This window comes from Adelges cooleyi, unplaced genomic scaffold, assembly GCF_023614345.1.
Source record: "Adelges cooleyi isolate 19-005CV unplaced genomic scaffold, UGA_ACOO_1.1 ACOO_flye_CR_arks_rails_tigmint_CR_PRNA_651, whole genome shotgun sequence".
In the NCBI taxonomy this organism is placed as follows: Eukaryota; Metazoa; Arthropoda; class Insecta; order Hemiptera; family Adelgidae; genus Adelges; species Adelges cooleyi.
In genome coordinates, this window is record NW_026096352.1 from 1,256,672 (window position 1) to 1,280,509 (window position 23,838).

At 29.2% G+C, this 23,838-nt stretch overlaps 3 protein-coding genes across 3 annotated transcripts; 1 reads left to right on the forward strand and 2 right to left on the reverse strand.

Annotated features, from left to right (window-relative positions):
- Nucleotides 1-1,271: 1,271 nt before the first annotated feature.
- Nucleotides 1,272-4,020, reverse strand: LOC126844630 (pickpocket protein 11-like). Its single transcript, XM_050582946.1, has 9 exons — nt 3,819-4,020; nt 3,547-3,750; nt 3,192-3,470; nt 2,999-3,110; nt 2,484-2,757; nt 2,327-2,380; nt 2,143-2,257; nt 1,536-1,627; nt 1,272-1,445 (listed from the first exon to the last, which is right to left on the reverse strand). The coding sequence occupies exons 1-9, from the start codon at nt 4,013-4,015 to the stop codon at nt 1,330-1,332; spliced, it is 1,443 nt and encodes a 480-aa protein (XP_050438903.1). The 5' UTR covers nt 4,016-4,020; the 3' UTR covers nt 1,272-1,329.
- An 8,441-nt stretch (nt 4,021-12,461) lies between these two features.
- Nucleotides 12,462-15,710, forward strand: LOC126844716 (meiotic recombination protein SPO11). Its single transcript, XM_050583096.1, has 7 exons — nt 12,462-12,472; nt 12,587-12,736; nt 13,419-13,615; nt 14,020-14,174; nt 14,443-14,580; nt 15,005-15,184; nt 15,591-15,710. The coding sequence occupies exons 1-7, from the start codon at nt 12,462-12,464 to the stop codon at nt 15,708-15,710; spliced, it is 951 nt and encodes a 316-aa protein (XP_050439053.1).
- A 2,197-nt stretch (nt 15,711-17,907) lies between these two features.
- Nucleotides 17,908-22,344, reverse strand: LOC126844717 (structural maintenance of chromosomes protein 2-like). The gene is made up of 2 exons (XM_050583097.1): nt 19,479-22,344; nt 17,908-18,551 (listed from the first exon to the last, which is right to left on the reverse strand). Exons 1-2 carry the CDS (start codon nt 22,342-22,344, stop codon nt 17,908-17,910), a joined length of 3,510 nt encoding a protein of 1,169 aa, XP_050439054.1.
- Nucleotides 22,345-23,838: the final 1,494 nt, after the last annotated feature.

Here is a 23,838-nt window from a genome sequence, read left to right on the forward strand (position 1 = left end):
CATCACTATAGTTAATATATTAATATGTTACCTACTTACGATTATTACTTCTCATCAACTCAAGCAATTTTCTTTCCGATGAAACTCAATTATTTCTTTAGACATTTTTTTTGATAGTTGGTTTTTTGTGATTTTTTTAATAGATAACAGTGATCGAAACTCGAAAGGATTGAAGATTGTGATACTGAAGATACTGAGACGGCAGAATTTTTGAAAAAGGTGCGGCGACTATTGAAAAAGCATTTGTTGATCAATTCCAATACAGGTATGTTTGTATTAAAGTTATTCAAATAGTATTTATTATTAAGTATAAATTAGAAAAATATTTAAACAACATAGTGTTAACCGTAATCTTACAAAAATTAAAAACACTTTTTACTGTTAAACTATTTATTATGTTGCGGTAATATACATATTATATTCAAACGTTTTTTGAGATTTGGTGGGAAATCAATACAAAAGTTATTAAGTCGATACACATTTGTAATGTTTTATGTTTTTTAAAATCTATGAACCAAGTACGATCAGCTAAATGAAGATTTTTGAAGGGGATAAACCCAACACTGAACACTGCAATACATTGCAATAGACAGACGACCTATTCTAATCTTAACCGGCTAATTCTAATATACTATCGGTTTCTGTGTATTTTTTATACTGTAACTTTTATTATTACGATCTATGACCGATCGAATGGCGAAGGACAAAAGACATGGCGTGTATATCATTATGTTAATCCATTTTCCCTGTCTTGGTAGCTAGACGGTTTTCAAATCAATACAACTGACCAATAGATATAGTGTGATTACGCCGTATTCGGTGTAATGAGTAATACACACGCATGTTTTGGTTGTAGCCATGCATATTTTATTCGTTCTGTTTTATGTTCGACAGTTTTATTTGGTATAACACTTTAAAAATATTAAACTGAAAAAAAACTATGATTTGAATCCCCTCTATGATTTTATCACCCTCCTAAACTTAAACAAATTTTGATATATTTTATCCATTTATTTTACTCAGATTATCTCCAAATTCGTGTCTGTTTCCAATTGTGTGTTTTAAATATAATATATAATGTTATAAACAATTTCAAAACGTACAAATCAAATAAGACATCTAATAAATAATCACATCTTATACAGGATTAAAGTATATAGGTATGAATAGTGTTGAATACCTTTTACATTTTTAACAGAATCAAAAAATTACAACTGTAAAAACTAATCACTTATCCCGGTTGATGAAAATATGCATTGAGCCCCCAAAGATATTAAATTACGCAAATTAAGTAAAACTAATAAATAATAATGTGCAATGCTATTTAAACTAATTTTTCTTTGTAAAAATAATACAAAATAACCGTAGTGTTAAAAAGTAGATTATTTCTAAAAAACTTAACACTGAACATCCAAAAAATAGACCAGCAGTTCCTCCGATAGACACTTTAATCATTAAATATAAAAAAAAACGTATGTAGATGATTCTTTAATAATTATAAAAAAAAAATGAAATAAATAATAAACATCACCCACCTAGGACGTCGGTAAGACCAAACAGCAAATTTCTTTTTAAACGCATTTTGGGGAATTTTATTAATCCCCATTTTAGGTTTGTTCCAAGAAACCTAAAAAAAAAAAAAAAATATTGAATCATAATTTCTCACACGTTACTTAATGTAATAAGTTATCTATGATAAGCCAACCTAAGACTACCTTCATTCAGTGTAAGGTTAATAATTTCCTTATACAAAAATTAGAAATTCAAAATCTATGTCAATCATACATATAGTAAATAATGGTTATAAATGGTAGGCGTTAAATTTATGTTCTTTATGGTGTAATAAAAAAATCAGAGCATTTTATTGTTTGAAGTTATGTGACGCTCTTTAATATAAATTATAATAATTATTATAATACACAGACATAAATGTCGATTGTTGGTAATGTTTTTTTCGGTAATTACTAACTTTGGTGTTAGGTTAAACATTTAAACATATTGTTATTAATTATTTAATGTCTTATACATTAAACGCTTTATAGGTATATTATATTTGCATGCGAGTTTAATGTGTTGTTAATTTTATCCATTTTGCAAATGTAAATAGACATTTAAAGTACTGTTTACTAGCGTTCGGTTTACCATTGTATTGTATTTTCTCCTTCTACAATGTAGCTGACATCATCACAGGGCGGCAAACAACCGCAATTAACTTTGGAATTATCGCCAGTCGTGTTTCTGAGTTTCACTAAGTAATCTGTACAAGCAAATATATGTTTTTAATTTTGATCTAATCAGAACTATGTAGGCCGGCAGTTGACGTAACCTTCGTATTGATCCAAACAGTGCATTCCTTTTACGTCACAGATTTTATGATTTGCTGAAAAAATTCGCTACAATTAGTTTTAGATGCAAGCACCGCAGTTACCGGTCAGTTAGTTTTTTTGTGAATAATTATTGTATTCTGTAATTGTTGTACTTACTAGGCCTGTAAAAATAGGGAACGCATCCGCAGAGTTTTATGGCCTGTTTCATTCGACATTCGTTGCGGCAAATGTTGTAAGTGTAAATAGGACTTAACTCCAAGTTGCTCTCGTGCTTGTAACGACACCCTCTTTGTTTGGGTGAGAGGGATTGGATTTCAGGTGTGCTGTATATGCTCAAAGCTGTCACGTCCAGTGTCTTGTAGAAGCTTTCCGGCGACGAATATATCCGGTTGGCTATGTCGGGTGCTTCGTGCGGCGAATGTAAGAATCCCTATAAAAAAACTAAAGTTAAGTAAGTCCCAAAATCGACGCGAAACCCTTCTAATTATCTTATCTATCGGTTAATTTATAGGTTAGTATTGGTTTTATTTAAAATTTTGTATGATTACGCTTAGGGCTTGGGGTCGGATGGAGTTTAAGATGAACCACTAATACCAGTAATGGCCAGTAAGTTTGTTTTAAATATGGATGTCTCTTGCGGCTTTTCGAGGATAAAAGTTAAACTTACTTACCATGTAACCAAAGTTCATGGAAGTTATTTGCGTGAAAACGTCTCCATCTAACGGTGTCCCGGACAAAGAACCCGCCGGTGGTAATATACTCCTGTTGTTCTGCATCCAGTAACTATGGATTTCAAAACATGATTATTATTACTTCTGATTTCAGTGTAGATAGGCACTAGTAAACGGTTGGTTTGTCGCTAACTTGAAGTCATTGTATTGTGAGATTTCGCCGTTGTAGGTGTGGCAAAAGCCCAGTTCGGAAATGGTGGGCACCAGGTTGAATAGCGCGTACCCTTCCATGTTACTGTTGGTTATTGTGTACAGCACGTGGATTTGTAGTTTCTCCACAATAGTCAAGTAGTGGTCAGGCGTTATTTTGGTGTAAAACGGAACATTGTCAAACGTTCCGTAAGTGGCGTTTGCCAACATTTCCAGGAACGCTTTCATTTCCTGTTTTTCGTCTTCCGAATAACCTGGAAATCTACCAAGGCCCGTTATTGTTATCCGATCAATAGATACATCATTACATGGATATGTCAAGATATGATAGATCTTACTCTTTCTCGACCATTTCTTCGAATTTTTGTTCGTCCATGTTGTTGATTGGACATAGGGTGACGGCCGGCAAAGCTGTAGACCACTCTTTATAATCCCTTTCCATGGATATGACCGTGGGGTTCTCTTGATAACGAGTCCAAGTCGACGTACCCAGGACCACTGAGCCGTATATACAAAAACATATCGCTATCACCCACAAAAATCTGGAATTCCAAACTCGCTTTAGTGTATAAAATATAAAGATTTCTGTTCACCTAACAACAGTGTTTACCTTTCGATGAAATGTCGTTTTTCAGTGGTCAGGTGATTGAATCCATGAATGTTAGACGATGAAAAAAACAAATTGACAAACTTTGTTGACGTCGTTTTCAGTCTGACCACTGCGCGAGTCCTATCTTTTTTCACGTCCGAATCGTCAAACTTAAAAAGGACATTTTGTATTTTCGGATTTATTTCGTTCCAGTACATTTTCACCAACCTGTCGACGCCAACTTTCGTAAAGTAATAAAGTACAAATCGTTCGCATTCAAACACATGCAAATATTATACAGCAACGGTAATCAGTGTTGAATTATTTATTTGGTCACAGTGAAATCGAATATATTTTCTGCTAATAAAAAATTATTTATCAATATTGTAGCCCAACTTAATGACCACTATCCTGATTGTCATACACGCGAACACATTTGCTATATTTTATGCATAATAAGTATAGAAATTACATAATAAAATATTTATAAACAAAACTAATATTCATATAATGCGTACCAGCTGTGAATTATTTAAAAGTTTAAATCCCAATTTTCAATTTTAAAGTAAATATCCTGCTGAAATAATTCACTAGAAGATTGGCTATTAATAAGCATAGGTATAGGTACATTGTACATGCCATCACTGATAAATTTGCGATAAAATATAAATCATTATTGTGAACTTTCTCCTTGACTGTTTCAAATTGAACATACATTTTTTCGTTGACATAAAACTCTTATTCCCCAGACCCACACAACGTCAATAGCATCATAGATTTCATATACAATTCCAAGCGTATCAACAAAATTTAAAAATATAACTGTTTCTTTCATATAATTACTCATATATAATGCATAAGATTGTTATTTAATTATGTAAAATAATGACAGTCCAATGACCACAGCTGTCGCGGACTATATTTAATAAAAAAAAAAAAACTCTTATTCGTCGAACAATCGTTAGGCCTGTGAATACCATTGCGTAGATGACCATTGATTACGTCACGAAGGGTTTAATAAACAAATTTAAAAGTGATGGCACTAGTAAAAATTATTTTCGGGGGGGGGGGGGGGGAGATGGTCAACCCCTGACGCCAGAGTTTAGCAATGAGTTGTGTCGTTTAAAATATAAAATGAAAAAATTATTCGCTCATAATGAATACAGAATTATAGTCTCATAATAAAAATAGAAATATCCATATTAAGAGGCTATTACACTAGCATTTATTAAGGCACATTTGTAAAGGTAATTTTTCACTAAAACTTAACATTAAGCTAAATTGTTGTTTAAACATATATTATATTACCGTAAAAAAAAAAGATCTACTTTGATATTTAATTTTTTTTCAATTATAACGTATTAAGGTTCTATTTTTGTACAAAAACATATGTTTCTACTTAAAAACGTACTGTTCCTTCGATTTAAGTTTTACAAAAACATTTAAATTCTTCATAGCATTTTTAAGCTATCACTGTGGTACAATTTTAAATTTTTTTTAGTTAATTAATTATTTCAATGTAAAAAAAACAGTTTTTAACTTTTTTAAACTAAATTAATTTATTAACAAAAAAATAATTTTAAAATTATGCCACAGTGATAGCTTAAAAATGTTATAAAGAATTTAAATGTTTTTGCAAAACTTAAATCGAAGTTTTCTTAGGAACAGTACGTTTTAAAGTAGAAACATATGTTTTTGTACAAAAATAGAACCTTAATACGTTATAATTAAAAATAAAAATAAAATATCAAAATAGATTTTTTTTTCTGACGGTAATATAATATAATTAAACAATTTAGCTTAATGTTAATTATAGCTTAATACAATCGATGCTTTGAAAATGTTGTTAAAAAATGTTTTCAAAACTTAAATCGGAGTATTCTTAGGAACAGTACGTTTGAAGTAGAATAAGTTGTTTTCGACCAAAAATACACAGGTGTAAAGGCCCCTTAAAGTAGATTGTATAGACCATTGTTTACTACAATAAATGTGTAAACCTTTATATTTAATATTAACATAGATAAGAGGAATCCATTTTGATATTAAATTTTTGTTCAACTTGTAAACGCATACAAGCCATATTTTTGTATGAATTTTTTTCTTCTTCCAACATACCTAAAATTACACCGATTTAAGTTTTGAAAAACATTTCTATTCTTCATTAAATTTTCAAGGTATTAATCGTGGCACGAATTTAGTTTTAGTTACTTAATAATTTCTGTGTGAAAAATGAAAATTTTTTACGTTGTTTAATTGTGTTAAAATGTACTTCGATTGATACATCAAACAAGTAATCGCAAAAATCTATATCTGTTTTTAAAATTATGATGAGTGTGCCTATGTTATAAGTCTTAACTAGACTCAGGAAAACTTTACAGGATTATTGGTGAAACGATCGAGGTCATACACGATTTTATTAGTGTTTATATGTTTATATGAATTTAAATTTTTACATTATACAATGCATGTTTTTGAGTTTTAAATTTTGAATAATGATTTTTTTTAATTTTAGACTTAGACCCTTTTTACTATCGAATTGATATAACATTATATTATTTATTCTATACTATGTTGTTTGCGAAATTAAATAAATAAAAATATCACGACCTAATGCGTGACCTGACTGGTTATGTCGGTAAAGAGGGATGCGGTCGCCACCCAGCGGTGATGAATGTAGTTAGCATCCGCTGCCGGTCGGGTACGCGATGAGACCGAGTCGACGCAGCACAAAATGTCCTACAAAATTAATGTATAACCCAAAAATGGCCAAAATTTACTTGTGTCCTTTTGCCCAAACACCGTCCAAATGTAGTGTTATTTTCTCCGCTCTCCGGAAAAAAATTGTATCATAGTTATGTTATAACATTTCGGTCCGTTTAAAAACTATGATTTTTTTATGAGGTACAATTATATGTATAATGAAAATTTAAGTAAGATGTTTTTGTATTTTGGCCACAAAAAAAATTAAAAATGTACGCAATCTTAAGATAGATCGCGCCACACACACAAATTATGCTATTTGTAAACTCCTCTATAAGCGTCTTAACCGATGACGTGAACTTGGCCGCTCTCCTGTTCTCCAGCAGGTTGGTCTTAGCCTCCGCTCGGATTAGACTCTTCAGAGCCATCGCTTTGACCGTCATGCCCTTAACAATTACCCTACTAGGTTCTTCTTCTGATTTTGGTTCGCCTTGACTGACTCCATAAACCAGTCGAGTCCGCTCATTATCTTATGATAAGTGTCGGCCCTCGTGGTCCTTGATTTCTTATTAGCTACTCTAAAGTCCATCGAAGAGGAGGAGGAGAAAGAGTTCCGCTCTCCTGCTTCCTCCGCTTTCGCTGTCCTGGATAGACATTTTAACGTTTTTGTATATATTTGAGTAAAATAGTAGTTTTTAGCAACGAACTTGGTTTTCACAAAATGCGTCTTCCACTGGAAAGTTCTTGACCAGCGAAAGCTCTCTCCACCGTCAGTTGATCCCAGATGCTAGCCAAACTCAAAAAACACAAAATTACAATTGAAAACGCGATATATGCGCCAAATTATATATATATATATACATATAGCTATATAGAAAATCTCATACATATATTCGGTAACGTTCAGCGTTCGCACAGATTTTCCGATTGACCCCCAGCCCAATAACGTAATATACATGTTAAAAAAAGTAGATGTGTACATATAGATAGTTCAGGTATACAAATTACTACCGTGTTCACGTACGACGTTTTTCGTGGTTTTGGTAAAATATATTTGATATTGGTATTATTTATCATTTTTTTTAAATATTATTAAAATGATAAAAAAAGTATACAAAAATACATTGTTTCGAAAATTTGGTTACTATATATGACAACTTTAAATATTATGCGAACAAAATAATTTATAGATTTAAATTAATATGGTTAAATGCTGCAACCACACGTCGTTCCGTACTTGTGGTATCAAGTGGTCGATAACATGAATTAACCAATCAGGAAGCAACGTTCAACACGAAATACGCGAACACGGCAACCCGCAACAGTGGAATAGCGCCAGTATAGGCCTAATTCCTAAAACTATAGTTTAACCACAGAATTTATGAAGATGTTTAAATCTATTCTGTGACTTAACCCACTTTAAAAGTAATTAGCCATTGTCTTTATTGTGTTGTATGTCGTTTGTGTTAAGTCATCAATAGTAAACATTAAATAAAACACGAGCACGAAAATGAATAAAATTCAAGAAAGTAATGCATGTAATTTGTATAAATTGTCTTTAGTGGACATTATTATAATGATAAATAGTATAGTATAGTTTTATAATAATAAATTATACACAGGGTTATTCAAATTTAATGTTTCAAATAGTATGAAATTCTATTTTGAAAACGTATAACATTATTTTTGAATGATCATTGAACCTACTTTATCAACTTAGTGTAATACTTTAAATGGAAGTTATCATTCTTGTTTATATCTTACCCTAAGTGTAACAGTAGGTACAATAAATTATGTTATAGTATTTTTTTACATCCTAGTAAAATATGAATAGTTTAGAAATTTATTGTCCTTTAATAGAATGTAACTGTGATATCCCGGATTCCATAATAAAAGTACTTTTAAATAAATTACTTTTATTGTCTATGATCAATTTATTTTCAGTAGGTAATTAACAAAATTTTTCCAATGTGTTACTCATTAAAACAATATTTTTTTTCACACTTTTAATTACTTTTTTATGCTTTTAAATCACATCGACCTTTTTTGAAAATTACTACTGAACCATTTTTACTAGCTATGTTTTCTTTTTTTTATTTATTTATCGATAATATATACGCCCTATCAGTACAGTACAAATAATAATGATAAATTAACAATGTTTTATAAATTAAAGAGTGTATTATATGATAGATTAAATTTAATTAAACTAGATATTTTAACCTGGTTGAGTCATTATAAAAAAAATCAAAGTTGATTAACGAGTTTGCTGTTGTCAGCATTCTATTAATTGGAGCGAAACGACTGTAATTTTGACGAGAGGTTGGGGAGTAAAATGTATGTGATACACGAGTATTAACACGAGGGACTTTGAAAGGAATGAGGCTCAATAATTCAGGACAGTCGATTTTAGAATTTAATAATTTATGGAGCCAAAGTACATCATTCAGTTTTCTATGCTACACTAGGGGCTCAATATCAAATTCCAATGCTAACTGTTCAATAGATAAATTTACTTTATTTGTTTTGTATGCAAGTACCTTCAATAACCTGTTCTGGATACGTTCGATCCTGGACACTAGATTAGCTTGGTGAGGGTTCCAGATAACAGAGCCATATTCTAAGATCGAACGAACCAAAGAAAAATATAAGACTTTTATGCAATTTGAATTTCTAAATTCTGAACAGTTGCGACGTATAAAGCCGAATACCCGCAGTGCCTTATTACATATCATATTTATATGGTTATTAAAAGACAGATCATTTGATAGTAATATGCCCAAGTCTTTTATTTGCGTTACTACCATTAGATCAGAGCTATTAATTTTATAGTTAAATTTTAAGTTTTGTTTTCGTCGTGAAAAAGTTATCTGTGAACATTTTTCAGCATTTACACTAAGGCCATTTAATATGCACCATGAATAAAACTGATTCAAATCATATTGCAATTTATTACAATCATCAATTGAATAAATCGGTAAATATAGTTTTAGGTCATCAGCAAAAATTAGGAATTTACAATTTATAAAGATATTGGTAACGTCGTTAACAAATATTAAAAAAAGTAAAGGCGATAGGTGATCTCCTTGAGGAACACCTGTTGTAACATTAATACTCGCCGAGATAGAATTGCCTAATTTAATATGTTGAGATCTATCACATAAATATGAATTAAACCATTTTAACATTGGTCCAGAAATGCCACTATATTCTAATTTTTTTATCAAAATAGACAGGTCAACACTATCAAAAGCTTTCCTTATATTGGTGTACACTGCATCCACCTGAATACCTTTACTAACTGTTGACACAATGTCCGTATAGTATACTGTATACTAGTAAATTTGTTACGGTTGATTTAGCATAGCGAAAGCCGTGTTGTTTATCAGAGATAATATTAGTAAATACTGATACGAATTTGGTTGCTATAATTTTTTCTAAAATTTTAGGTAGTGCACTCAGACGTGATATAGGGCGATCATTTTTAACAGCATTTCGATTGCCCGTTTTAAATATAGGGTAAACATAGCTAGTCTTCCACTTATCGGGATAACAACCGGAGGATAACGAGAGATTAAATAGGTAATGAATGGGGCAAGATAGCGTATAATGACAGTTACGATAAATTATTTCTGGTATTAAGTCCGGGCCATTTTTATAATCATTAGATAGAGAACGGAGAGTTTCGAATATTTCAGCTACTGTAAATTCACAGGTACTTATATTGATATCAGATTCAAAACCATAAATAGGATTAGTTATTTCAGTACATTTGGTATAGTAGACCGATTCAAAATATAATTTAAACATATTAACTGTCTCATCTAAGCTAGTTGACACAGTGTCTCCGTAAGTAATATTATGCGGAATGGTATTTGATTTCTGTTTGTTTTTGACAAATTTCCAAGTATATTTTGGAATATTAGTTAGAGAAGATTGTATTTTTTCTAAGTGTTTTTCATAGCATAATTTCGATAATAGTTTACATTTTTTTCTTGTCAAAGAGAATTCTGTGTAATGTGTGTTAAGACCGGTTAACTTATAAAGTTTATGGAGTTGTTTCTTTTTTTTTATTAACATGCATAATTCTTTGGTGAACCAGCTAGGAAACTTGTAATTATACTATGTTTTTTTAGGGACAGCTTTTTCAATTGCATCTAGTATTATTTTATAGAAAATATTCAAAGCAATATTTATATCATTTTCTCCATTGACACTAGACCAATCAATATTAGCAAAGGTAATATTCATGTCATTATAATTAGCTTTACTATAGTCCAAGTACGTAATGTTTGAGCAAAGGTAATGCACACTCGGCAGTTAGCACAGGATGATGTTTATCTAGTAATACAATACTATTATCTAAAGGTTGAACATTAATAAGTGGGTTGTTCGAAAAAACTAAATCAAGCTGGGTTCCACGACTATTTAGTACAGTATTCAGTTGATACAGATTTAGAGATGAAAAACAGTCATTGACGATTTGCGAACAAGTAGAGCCATGGCTATTACTTACTAACCCTACTTCATTACTTATAAACCTACTATGAGGAAGATTATAATCACCATATAGTATTAAGTTCGTTTCCAAGGGGAATTTATTTAACAAACATTCTACAGTTTCAGTATGAGTAGTATAATAACTGGGTGGACTTGAAGGCGGAATATAACAAACTCCAATAATACACTTGAAATTAATACCCCACTTGAGTAGCACAAATAATTGTTCTACATTATCGGTTGTTAGATTAATAACATCTGTGTTAAATCGTTTATCTACCAAAATACTTACACCACCTCCTCTCTTAAGTTTACTCGTCTTATCGCTCCGGTCGGTACGAAATACATTGTAACGATCAAAGTCTAATTCTGCATCATTGATATCTACACTCAACCAGGTTTCCGTAAATACAAAATAATCAAAGTTAAATAATGGAATATTACATCTTAAAATATTAAATTTAGTGCGTAAGCCCCTAACGTTTTGGTAATAACCACATAATGCTTTTATCTTATTTACTAGAACCTTATTACAATTATGACATTTATTTTTATTAAATATAAAACTTTATAAAAAAAAAAACCGTCAAAATATGGTGTAGAATATTATTTTCTATATGATTCCAAAATTTTAAAACTTTACAACTACTACAAAGTAGAGACAGGATAAATACAGTTAGTAATATATACGTTAAAATAACAATTTTATTGGTACTTTACTAGATTTTTATAAATAATGGCATAATTGATATCTACTGACAAACGTTTTAGTCAAATATTAACACGCTTATATTAGCTTCACTTGTATGTATGTTTGTATGTAACTATGTAATTTGTTTGTATGTAACTATGTAACTAAAAGAGATAGGCAACCGAACGTACATGCGTGTATTCATTGTTGTTTACCTGAAGTTTTCAAGTAATAGAGACACGTATGCACTAGAATTAAAAAAACACGATTTTAAAGCACATCGAACTAAAAAGTGGAAAATAAATATAGTTTAAAAAAACTAAAAACACGCTTAAATAGTAAAATAAACTAAAAAGTAGAAAATATTTTTTAATATGGAAATCAATTAATAATACTATTTATTTTTTATTAATTGATTTCTATATTGAAAATTATTTTCTACTTTTTAGTTTATTTTACTATTTAAGCGTGTTTTTTAGTTTTTTTAAACTATATTTTTTTTCTATATTTTGCCCCTAAAAAGCCACGACCAGAAATCGATAATGTTCCACCTTGAATTATATTTAAACAATATATTAACTGTATACAATGTTTTTCTTTTAAGTTTAACTATTACAGGATTATTTTGTATTGTAATTGATTTTAGGTTGGAATAATGGTAATATAGACAATTCACCGGGAGTTTTAAATAAAATTGAAAATATTGTTATAGAAATGGTAACAAATTTAATTAATAATAAAACGCTAACTGTAAATTTTGAAAAATATTCACTATGGTAATTATGTAACAGTATATTATAATAAAATTATCCGTTAGAATACTTTTAAGAATTAAAATTATATTTTAGAATATTATATACAAATAATAATAGTTAGATCTACCCAATGGTATTCACAGGCCGAACGATTGTTTGACGAATAAGAGTTTTATGTCAACGAAAAAATGTATGTTCAATTTGAAACGGTCGAGGAGAAAGTTCACAATAATGATTTATATTTTATCGAAAATTTATCAGAATATAACAACGCATAACGCTTGTACGACCAGGTAATGACATGCACATTTTACCTATACCTACCCATATAATAGGGCTGATCAATAATACAAGATGGTAAAATTAACGTAAGACACTCATTTTATCAAAAACATACAATTTCATAGATTATTTTTTTAAACAGTTTTTTATACGCTGTTGTATAATACAGGGTAATTCTTTTATTATGAACCAGTCAATATCTCACTGGGTTTTATTAATAATTAATTTTTTTTTCATATTGTTTTTATTCAATGTGATCTCAATTTTTTACATTTTGTTTTTACCCCCCTCACAACTTAGATTTTTTAATAGCAACTTTTAAAACTTAAATGGTACCGTACATATTTTATTACCTTTTTAAATAGAAAAAAATATATTGCAAATTTTAACTGGTCGATAACCAGTTTCGGATAACTATTTTTGAATTAATAAGCGTTTAAAAGTTAGGATAGGGAAGTGGAGTGTATTATTATTTTTATCTGCGCGCATTTCTCAACTGCATTACATACCTAATGTTTTCAAAGAGAAAAAAACTATAAAATTGTAATTATTTTCCGAGAAAATAAGTGTCTTACGTTAAATTTATCACTCTGTATAACACACGAATTAAATTCAAGTACCATATAATATGTCTAATTGACTGCGATATAAATCGCATTTATACAACGTTGATTTTTGAACCATGTACTACAGGGAATTGTATTATGGAAATACAATTTTATTCCAGAACAATTTGAATGTTCGTAAAGCTCTTATCAACATATGCTGTTTGTTGGGTACTACGTCTTGGAACCTTGGCATCACACTTACTTCTAGTGGTTTAGTTGCTGGCGATTTGATTGTACATTTGTGCGACGGTGAAATTATAGATTGTTCAATAACTCCAGAGGGTAAATAATGTTTATTTAAAAACTGATATTGAATAAATAATCTAATGTCGATTGTTTTCCACAAGAATACAACGATGTGCATAACTTTACTCTGCTTTTCCTCCTTATTTTATAATACTACACGCAATTATTGTGTCATGAAAATCCATTTGCTAAAATACGAGTAATTATTACCATTTTCGCAAAATATTTGTTATTTTATTTTCGTTTATTGTTTTCTATTTTGTTTACTCACTAAGTGAGCATTCCGCTTATTTTTTTTAAATAACCTTTTATTTATATACAGTTAATGTAAATGAAGTTATTCCATATATACTTTAATTATTGTTTTACCTGCTGTAGATTTAACAGGCTAACTAAAGGTTTATTACTACAATTTTTTTAAAAACTTTAAATTTTTAAAGGCGTTCAAATACCTCAAGATATTTTATCAATCCAGCACTTCCAAACAAACGCTAAATATATTTTAATAGTTGAAAAAGACGCGTCATTTCAAAAAATGCTCAATGAAGGTATCATGAAAGTACAAAACAATCATTATCCATGCATAATGATAACTGTAAGTGCCCTATATCCTTATTTATTTTGTAACTCATCTAACTAATATATTAAAGTATTTTCTATTAAAATCCGAATCTAGTAAAATGAACAGCTATTAACAAACAATTATTCCCACTAATTACCATAACTTACGAGGGGCAGTCTTTTCATATACCTATATACTTTCTGTTTCCCACGCAGACAGCAAAATATGAAATTTCTTTTACAAAGATATCGTAAAGCTGTGTTTTTACTAGGTACACATGTTTTATTATTTTTGTTTTCAGGGAAAAGGATTTCCCGACATTAATACAAGGTTATTCGTTAGGCAGCTATATATCAAATCGAATCTACCAATACTAGCTTTAGTTGACGCTAACCCATATGGCATTGAAATCATGTGCACTTATAGATTTGGATCAAAAGTAAGTCCATTGGATGTTTTTTCAGTGCGAGATTTCACATCTTCTTCAGCAATGCTCTCTCTCTCACTGTCGGTTGCGACGCGAAACAAATCTGATGTGCTCTTTCCAAACCATTCCCTTATAGATTATGAAGCCATGATTTTCGTCTTCTGCCAAGTCTCCTTCTTAAGTATTGAATACCTACTATAGCTAGTGTTTACTAGCTCAGCGTCCTTGTTTATTCTCCTAAGAACTTCGTCGTTTGTAATCCGGGCAGTCCTCGGAATCTTGCTTCTATCTTCTTTACAATGGCATCGTTCAGCGTCCAGGATTCCACACCGCAGAGCAGCACAGAGAACACATAGCATCTTATGTGTCTCATTTTTGTTTTAATTTCACATAAAAAACATTACGGCGTTCTATTGTTGCTATTATATTTTTTCAGGAAATGGCACACCAAAATGAAATGTTATCTGTGCCGTGCATAAAATGGTTGGGCGTTCACCCTTCAGATATAGTGTCGTTAAATCTTCCAACTACTCCATTGAGCGTACTAGACCGACTAAAAATCGAATCTCTTTTAAAAAGACCTTACATACGTTCTAATCATCAGATTTTGCAGCAGGTGACTTCAAGTTAAATAATTCAAAAAAAAACATTTTAAACAATAATTTAAGTAGAGTTTAAACTGTGGTTTATAATTTTAATACATGTTACACACCGTTATGATTTCGTATTTCCCGTTTACAGTTTATTAATGCTGTAGGTACTTACTTTGATGGTAAATTTGATCTTATCAAATAAATTTGACATTTTTTTTTCAGTTAAATGAATACTTAAGAATAAAATTACTTATATTTATACAACTACACGTAGCAATAATATTTTAGTACAAATAATTAAACTTACTGAATAAAACAACATGTCCTACTTGGCGAACTCATCATGGTCTTAATTTATAACAATTTTTTTCGTCTTGCCATAATTTCATAACATATTATAACACAATACAAACAACTTATTTGCTTCAGCTTTTAGCCCTGAAGTACCTAAATAAGAAAGCTGAAATCGAGTCCTTAACCACGTTCACGTCAAGTTATCTCACTGGAGTGTATATCAAAGAGAAATTGCTCAGTCATGAATTTTACTGATTATTATAAATTATAATTAGTATAAAATATTTTGTTTTTTAGCCATTATTTTAAAAGAAGTACGTCAATTTTGTTGTTATTTTATTTTTAAATTTATAATTAATTTCACTTAACTACTAATACTAATATTATTTAGTGTATGATCAAAATATATATAAATATCAATAATGTGTTATACCCACTTGTTATTATTTTGTAAAAAAAATGTTTAAGTCGGTTTGACCGTAAGAAGTGATGAGGTTAGGAGGTATAGGAATTAGCGACGTCTGGGCTTATACTCTCATGTAATGAAAATATTTTTTTTAAATATTTCATTCAAGATAACATTTATTTTTTCACAGTAACATGAGATTAAAATATTAAATTACTTTAAATCACCCTGTATATCTAAGGTAATCAGATATATAAATAAAAAACACTTTTCAATATTCAGCACTAATTCCTCTATTATTAAAAAACCGCTTGTTGCCCAATGGTCCAATCAATACCAAATCAGAATAGTTTTTATGTCTACTTAAAGCCTAACGGCTAAAATTATAAAACATTATTTTATTAAAACATTCAAATTATAAGGTGAGTGCCTTTATGATTTAAAATACCTTCTAATTAAAAAAAATAATACAATGGAATGTACTTAACGTTATTGTTAAGGACACTAGGACAGTGCAACATAGAAAAGATTACGGTCTGTGCACCAACATCCGGGTGGTAATATATATATTTTATAAGAACTATTGTAATTGAATCGTTTATTTATGAAACGTAATATCACAATTATGTTGGAAATTACTTTTTTTAATACATATATTCTGTGGCTATAGACGGATCGTTTACCTACTTTTGAAAGTAGTGAAACTCGTATCATAGTTCATTTTATTATGGCTATTCAAAAATATACAGCTAAAGTTCCTATTAATTTATATTAATATTTCTATTGATTTATATATTTTTATAAAAACATATTATGTTTACAAGCTATAATAAAATATATTGGTAAAGTAGTTTTGGCTTACATCACTCAAGAGTTAAGTACCTAACTCATTAATCATTTGTTAATGAAAAAGGTCAAATTGTTCAATTAAAAATTTACTTTTAAATAAAAATTTATTTAATAAATTTGAAAAATTGGTATTCACAAATTAAAATAAGTATATTGCAGAAGAGTTTAAACAAAAAAATTATAATTTATTCAAGTAAAATTGTATGTGAAAAACCAATTATTTTCAATTTACCGAATTTTAACTATTTGGACTAAATCGTTTTCATAAATAACCGATTTAATTATTGTAATAGGGTTTTTCGGGTTTTTCTCGGGACCACACTATATGAAATAAAAGAAAAAGTGTCTATACCCCTTCTGGAGAAAAATGTCAGGATATATTTTTTTCCTTAATCCTATCTCCTTAATACCGGTTGTATTGCATCTAAAAAATATTTCACACAAGTTTCAAAGTAAAGTCAGTAGGTCTAAATAAAAAAAAACGAAGATAACTTCTTAAAATTAAAGGATATTATGCATGTAACCCTTTTACATTTCTAGGGAATCGTAGCTTCCTCATTGACGAATCAAAATAATAATACTTATGAAAACACAACATTGTAACTGTTAGGGGTGATTAACTTACATAAGACATTCATTTTCTCGAGAAAAAATTAAAATTGTAGGTAGTTTTACTTTTTAAAAACATTTATTTTATCAAATTTTCAAATACTATAAAATTAAAAAACTTGGTCTGTGTGGAGCTGTATATGATTCACAAAGTATCTGCGAGTCTTTCTGATATTTATCATTTAAAAAATATATATTTGCAATTAAGCACACATAATAAAGATATTTATTTTTTGTTTATTAAGTTTTACAACATTTAATTGGATCACACAATCAATATTTAAATGTAATTAGAATAAATACATTTTAAGGTAATTTCTTAACATTCTGTTATTAAATAATTTGGATTCTAATGAATAAACTTGTAAAAATATTAATTATTACTTAAAAAATGTATTATAGGTACTCCAAATATTCTTAACTCATATGTACAGTTTAATTTAATATATACAACATTTTATTACTATAGTAAAAATATAAACATTAGTTTAATTAACATAAAAATTAAAGTATACTTTGTTTTGTCAAATATAAAAATAATAATTTAAGGATTGAATACTTTAAATAAAACTTGATCAAATAAATTCATTATAATTGATTGCACGTAAATCTAGTAACTGTAGAATATCCATCCACAAATTTTGTTCTGAATAAAACATTAGCGTTATTAAACATACCATCTTTAAGCGACACAACTATAAATTGGGACTGTTTAAAGTGTTGCTTTAACATTTTGCCAATATTTTGTGTATGTGAAAGATCCAATGCAGCATCTACTTCATCCAAAATATACAACGGCACCGGATTAAATAACAGCATTGCTAGCAATAATGACAGCGCGACTAATGATCGTTGACCTCCACTAAGTTCATCCAAACTATCTTTCCACAATCCATTAAACGCTATACGAATTTCTAAACCAGCTGTTATGTCATTTGGGTTTACTTGCTTTAAACAAGCTTGAGCACCTGGCAATACAGTACTAAATATTTTACCAAACTCTAAATTTACACGTTTAGAGGCACGTTCTAAAGTTTGTCGTTTTTTAACTTCAAGTTCTTCAATTACTTCGTTTATTTTATTTTTGTCCTTGGTAATTAAGTCAAGTTTAGCGAGCAACCTATTGTATTCTTGAATATGTTTGTGAAGATTATTTAATTTAACAGGATCAACAACTTTTGATAGTTGATCGAATTTTTCTTGAAGTTCGTCAACCAACTGCTTACATTCATCTATAAACAAATTTATAAAAATAATTATTTAAAGATACTTATATTTTAAATAAAAATTATGTATTCAGGGTAAGTTTTCAAAACAAAAATAATTGTATAATATTTATATTGTCTGCCTCTCCCCAACATGCTTTTGCTTTCTTTGAGAGGGGGGTGGGGGGTTGTGTTAAGATTCTCAAGTGTGGGGCCTGTTTACATAAGTTTGGACAATGGTCGTAGCATTTAAAGAAATAGCTTTTAGCTTTGATCTGCATATGAGAATGTATTGTTTTTACAATCAGAAATCGTACTAGTAAAGTACTTTATTGGACCAAAAATTGCATCCCTACAACTTCAAAATTGAGAAAAACACTAAAAACTGTACATATTTTTCTACTTTAAATCACGGTGCTAGATAACTTGTTTAAAAATAGTCGAATTAGTTCCAAATTTGAGAATAGTAAGAATAAAGAATATTTTTAAGGCATAGTAGTGCTACCGATAAACGTTGACAAACCAAAAAGATATCATAAACCCTTTTTCCTAGATGGGGTGGAAACTCGTATTTCTCTATGGTTATACAGTAATCCAACATATAATTATGTTTAAATTTATTCAACTATAATATTACAAATTTCGAATAATAAAAAACATATTTATTTCTTAGGTAAAATAAATTGATTGATATCAGTGGCTAGGGACGGCAATTCAAAAGAGCAAATATCACACTTATTTTGTAGAAGGGTTGTAAAGAAACTCATAACTAAAGAGGAAAATAAGGCTGAAGCAGTGGGTCAAAAACGTTTTGTTCGATTAAACAGAACACTACACCACGACAGGGATTAAAACAATTTTACTTAGTAAGATCTTTATAGGATACTACACATATTTTTTTACTGAAAATAATTTTAACCAATCCATTTTACGTTTAAAAATATGAAATCTTACCTGAATTAAAATTTGTATAATCCATTCGTTTGGCAATTAATTTTTGACTATCAGGCATTTTTTTTTCAAGAAATTCAAACTTTTCTTTGAACTCATCTAAAACTTGCAACGTTTTTTTCTTTTCTCTTTCTAATTCCAACAACTGAATTTTGTAATTTTCGACATCGGCAATTAATTGCTTATGCTTATTATTTGCCTGCTCAATTTGATTTGATTTGTGTAGCACTATACATTTTTCAGCTTCGTATTTTTCATACGCTTCTTTGTAGTTGTTTTCGGTTCTTTCTAAATCTGTCATAAAACACTTAAGGTCCTTTTCAAAATTGTCTTTTTCATTATTTAATTCAGACAACTGATTTTCATCTTCTTGCAGTTGACACATTAAATCTTTTATTTCAAGCTCCAATTTATTATAATTATTTTTCTTTTCATCATACTCAGCTTTGGCATTTTTTATGTTTGTCAAAATGCTATTCCGAGTTTTTTCAGCATCACTGAGCTGTTGTTTTAAAATATTTTGTGAATTTTTCATTTTAATTTCTAAATCTTTAATTTTAGCTTGCAATTGTTTTTCGTTTGTTTTGCTTTCGGCAAGTTTTTCTTCGAGTTTTGCTATTTGCTGTTTTACGTCATGTAATTCAGTAACTTGCTGATGAGGCTGTCCTAAGTGTACATCTGATTTAATTTTTTCTAATTCTTCTTGGACTGTGATTTGCCTGTCGCTCACATCTGCAACTTGAGCTGGTAAATTAGCTATTTTAGTTAGTCTATTGCCCACTTGTTCAAGCTCAGACTTCTTAGTTTGAAGCTTTAATGCAATTTCATCATGAGTAGCTAATAATTGTAACACAAGCTTTTGAGTATTTGCTCCTCCAGTAAGACTACCAGAAGGATTGAAATGATCACCCTCAATAGTAAAACAATGTTTATTTACTCGACTATCAAAACATACTTTTTCAGCGATTTCTTTCGAAGTACAAATGAATGCTTGACCAAATACCCACTGAATGGCATTTAAATGTCTTTTATCATACTTAATAAGAGACATCGCAGGAAAAACATTATCAGCTCCTCCTATTTGTTGAGCAATACGAATAACATTAGTTGGTAAACTATCAGACTTAATTTTGCTTAAAGGTATAAAATTCATACGATTAGAAAACCTATTAGTTTCTAAAATATCTTTACCGACGTTATCATCTTCCACTACAATGAAATATAATTTGCCTCCTGCTAATGTTGTAAGTGCTAACTCAAATCTAAAATCAATTGGTTTGAATAAACGACATACAAGACCATGTACTTTACGACGGTCAAAATTAGGCCATGGATCATTATATCTAAAAAACAAATAAGGATTATTGGACTGAAATGATTCGTTTCTTGAATTAAGATCGCATATTTCTCTAAGTATATTGTCACGACTTATTTTCAAAGTATCGTAATGACTTAATTCTTCTTTTTGCTTCAAATACTCATTTTTCACTTTTTCATACTCTTTTTCCTTGGCCGCTAGTTGAGTCATTTGGTTATCATATAGTTTTTGCGCTTCTTTCATACTTTTTAACTGTTCATTCAATTTTTTATTTAAACCATCAAGTTTTATTATGTATTGTTGATTTTCTGTTTGCTGTTTTTGTAACTTAAAATTAAACTTCATAATATTTTCTTGAACTGATCCATCGTGTTCTTCTGCAAAAATATTTCCTGAATTTAGTGATCTTATTTTGCAATCTATTTCGCTTAAAGCATTTGTATTTTTTTTATATTCTTCATCTAAACCAGCATTAATTTCACTAAATTCTTTCATTTCCTTCTTCTTTGATTCACATTTTTTTTCCATACTATTTATTAGTTTTTCCATACACTTAATTTTCTTTTGTTCTGTATTAATATTGTTTTTACAATCATTTACTCTTAGCTGTATATTATTTTTTTCTTTTTCAATTTTATCGACTTCTAACTTTAAATGTGACAGTTTACTGTCACATTCTTTTTCCACTGCTTCTTCACTTTGCTTTAACTGATTTTTAATAATTTTAATTTGTTTCTCTGATGATTCTATACAATCTTTTTTTTCTTTTTTTCTTTGTTCAAGGGCTTCTAATTTTTGTGATTTAGTCTTAACCATAACTTCTAACTGTACAAATGACCAATTTTCGAGTTTTTCTTTGTGTACTCTTAACTGGCCTTGTACCGTGTGTAGCTCTTCTATCAATTGTTTTTCTTTATCAACACATACCCTAGTCGGTAGAATTTCTTCGTCTGCAACATCCCGCATTTCACGTAGTTTGTTATCTTTTTTACATATAGTTATCTCGAGACTTCTTTTTTTAGAATCATACATATTGGTACCAGCTGCTTCTTCAACCATTGATAAAATTTCTCCTGGTTTCATATTCAATATTTTTGTTATCCTACCTTGCATGATAATAAAATGAGGATTATTTACATTCATCTGTAGGGAGTTAAAAATATCCATGACCTTTTTAGCTGGTACTGTGACACCATTTATTCTGTATACATTTTTTGAGCCAGCCGTACCAACTTCTCGCGAAATAATAATTTCATCATTGTGTTCATAACGAGGAGGAGATCTTGATTTATCACGGTTGTCAAATTTTATACTAACAGTAGCAGTCTGAATTCCTGCTTGACCACTTTTATATACCACATCCTGAACAGATGTAGCACGTATGGTACTCATTGTTGATATACCCAAAGTAAAACATATTGCATCTAAAATATTAGATTTCCCAGAGCCATTCAAGCCTGTTATAGCGTTAAATTCGGGATCAAAATCGTTCAGCTCTACTCGCTTTCCATATGATTTAAAACCATCAATAATTACCGATTTAATATGCATCTTAAACCTGAAAACCATAAAGTAAATTATTAAAGACAATAATATAACAAATATTTCATATATTTGAGTTGTATTAATATTTCAGTTATAAGTGGTCAACGAAAATTGTATGTAAAATGATGTGCTTAATTTGCAATGAAAATGTAATCAAGGAAGATGAGATAAAATGTAATAAATGCAATGAATTTTTGCATTTTGGTTGTGCAGGTTTTAGAGAACCTGTATATCGAAAAATGACAACTGTGTCTAAAGAAGCATGGAGCTGTCCCAAATGCAAAACTAATAAAGGTACTATCAAACCTACGACTAGCTTTTCTCGAATACTACTATTGAAAGTTTAGTAGAATCCATTGATTTTATGAGTGGTCAATTTGACAGTTTTAAAAAACAAATTAAGAATATCTTAACAATATTGGGAGAATTACAATCAGAAAATATTCTAGAACAGAAAACGCTTGAATTTAATGTTGAAATTGTTAGTTTTCCGGAGGTAAAACAAGAAAATTGCTTAGAAACAATAAAACAAATTGCTTCAAAGTTAAAAGTCGATATTTCAGTATAACATGCATGTAGAGAATTTTTGGACAATAATAATAAAACAAGAAAAATTGTTGCAACTTAATTCTAAAAAATCTTAATTATTTAATGCAAAGAAAATAAACAAGTTTGTGTGTAATGGGAAAACGCAAATATTTATATCAACAAACAATTAACTCAAACAAATAAAAATCTTTTCTACAAAACGAGAACAAAGGCTAGAGAGGATGGTTATACATTTTCATGGTTTAAAGATGCAAAGATTTTCGTTAAATAATCTGAAACCCCCAATGTTTTATTAATTTATGATGAAAAATCTAAAAAATTTTAAACTATTGTTTATTGCTTCGTTAAATTTAGGTATTTACAAATTTACATTTTTAATTAATTTAAAAAAAATCAAAAATCACGAATATTCTCAATTCTATCAACTTGTATTTAAACAATAAAACAAAATACTTTAACTCTATATATGAATTTATTAATACTTTCAATCTGTAAGAAAATAATTTTCTAAATGTATTTTGTATTATTATAAGAAGCGTTAATGCTAATTTTGATCAGTTCTACTTTTTTAAATTATGTTAATTTTTGTTGTGCAGATGTAATTATTCTAACTGAAACTTGGCATGATATACAAAATTGTACCTACTTATAATTTGCCATGTTTTGTAAAATATGTTCTACAGTAAAGTGAAAAGAAACCAAAATTTCTCCTTAGATTTTAATAAATATAGTAGTGAAGTTGCAAATATTATTAATTTAAAAATTGCTGATAATGCATGCAATGTTCCAGTTAATTTTTTATGTATTTATTGATCACCGTCACTTGATAATAATGAAGTTTTGGTTTATCTAAATTACATAATAAATAATGATTAATCGCTACAAGACCGAACAATAATAATAGCAGATATAAGTATCAAATTATTGATAATGGACACGTAGATAATGAAT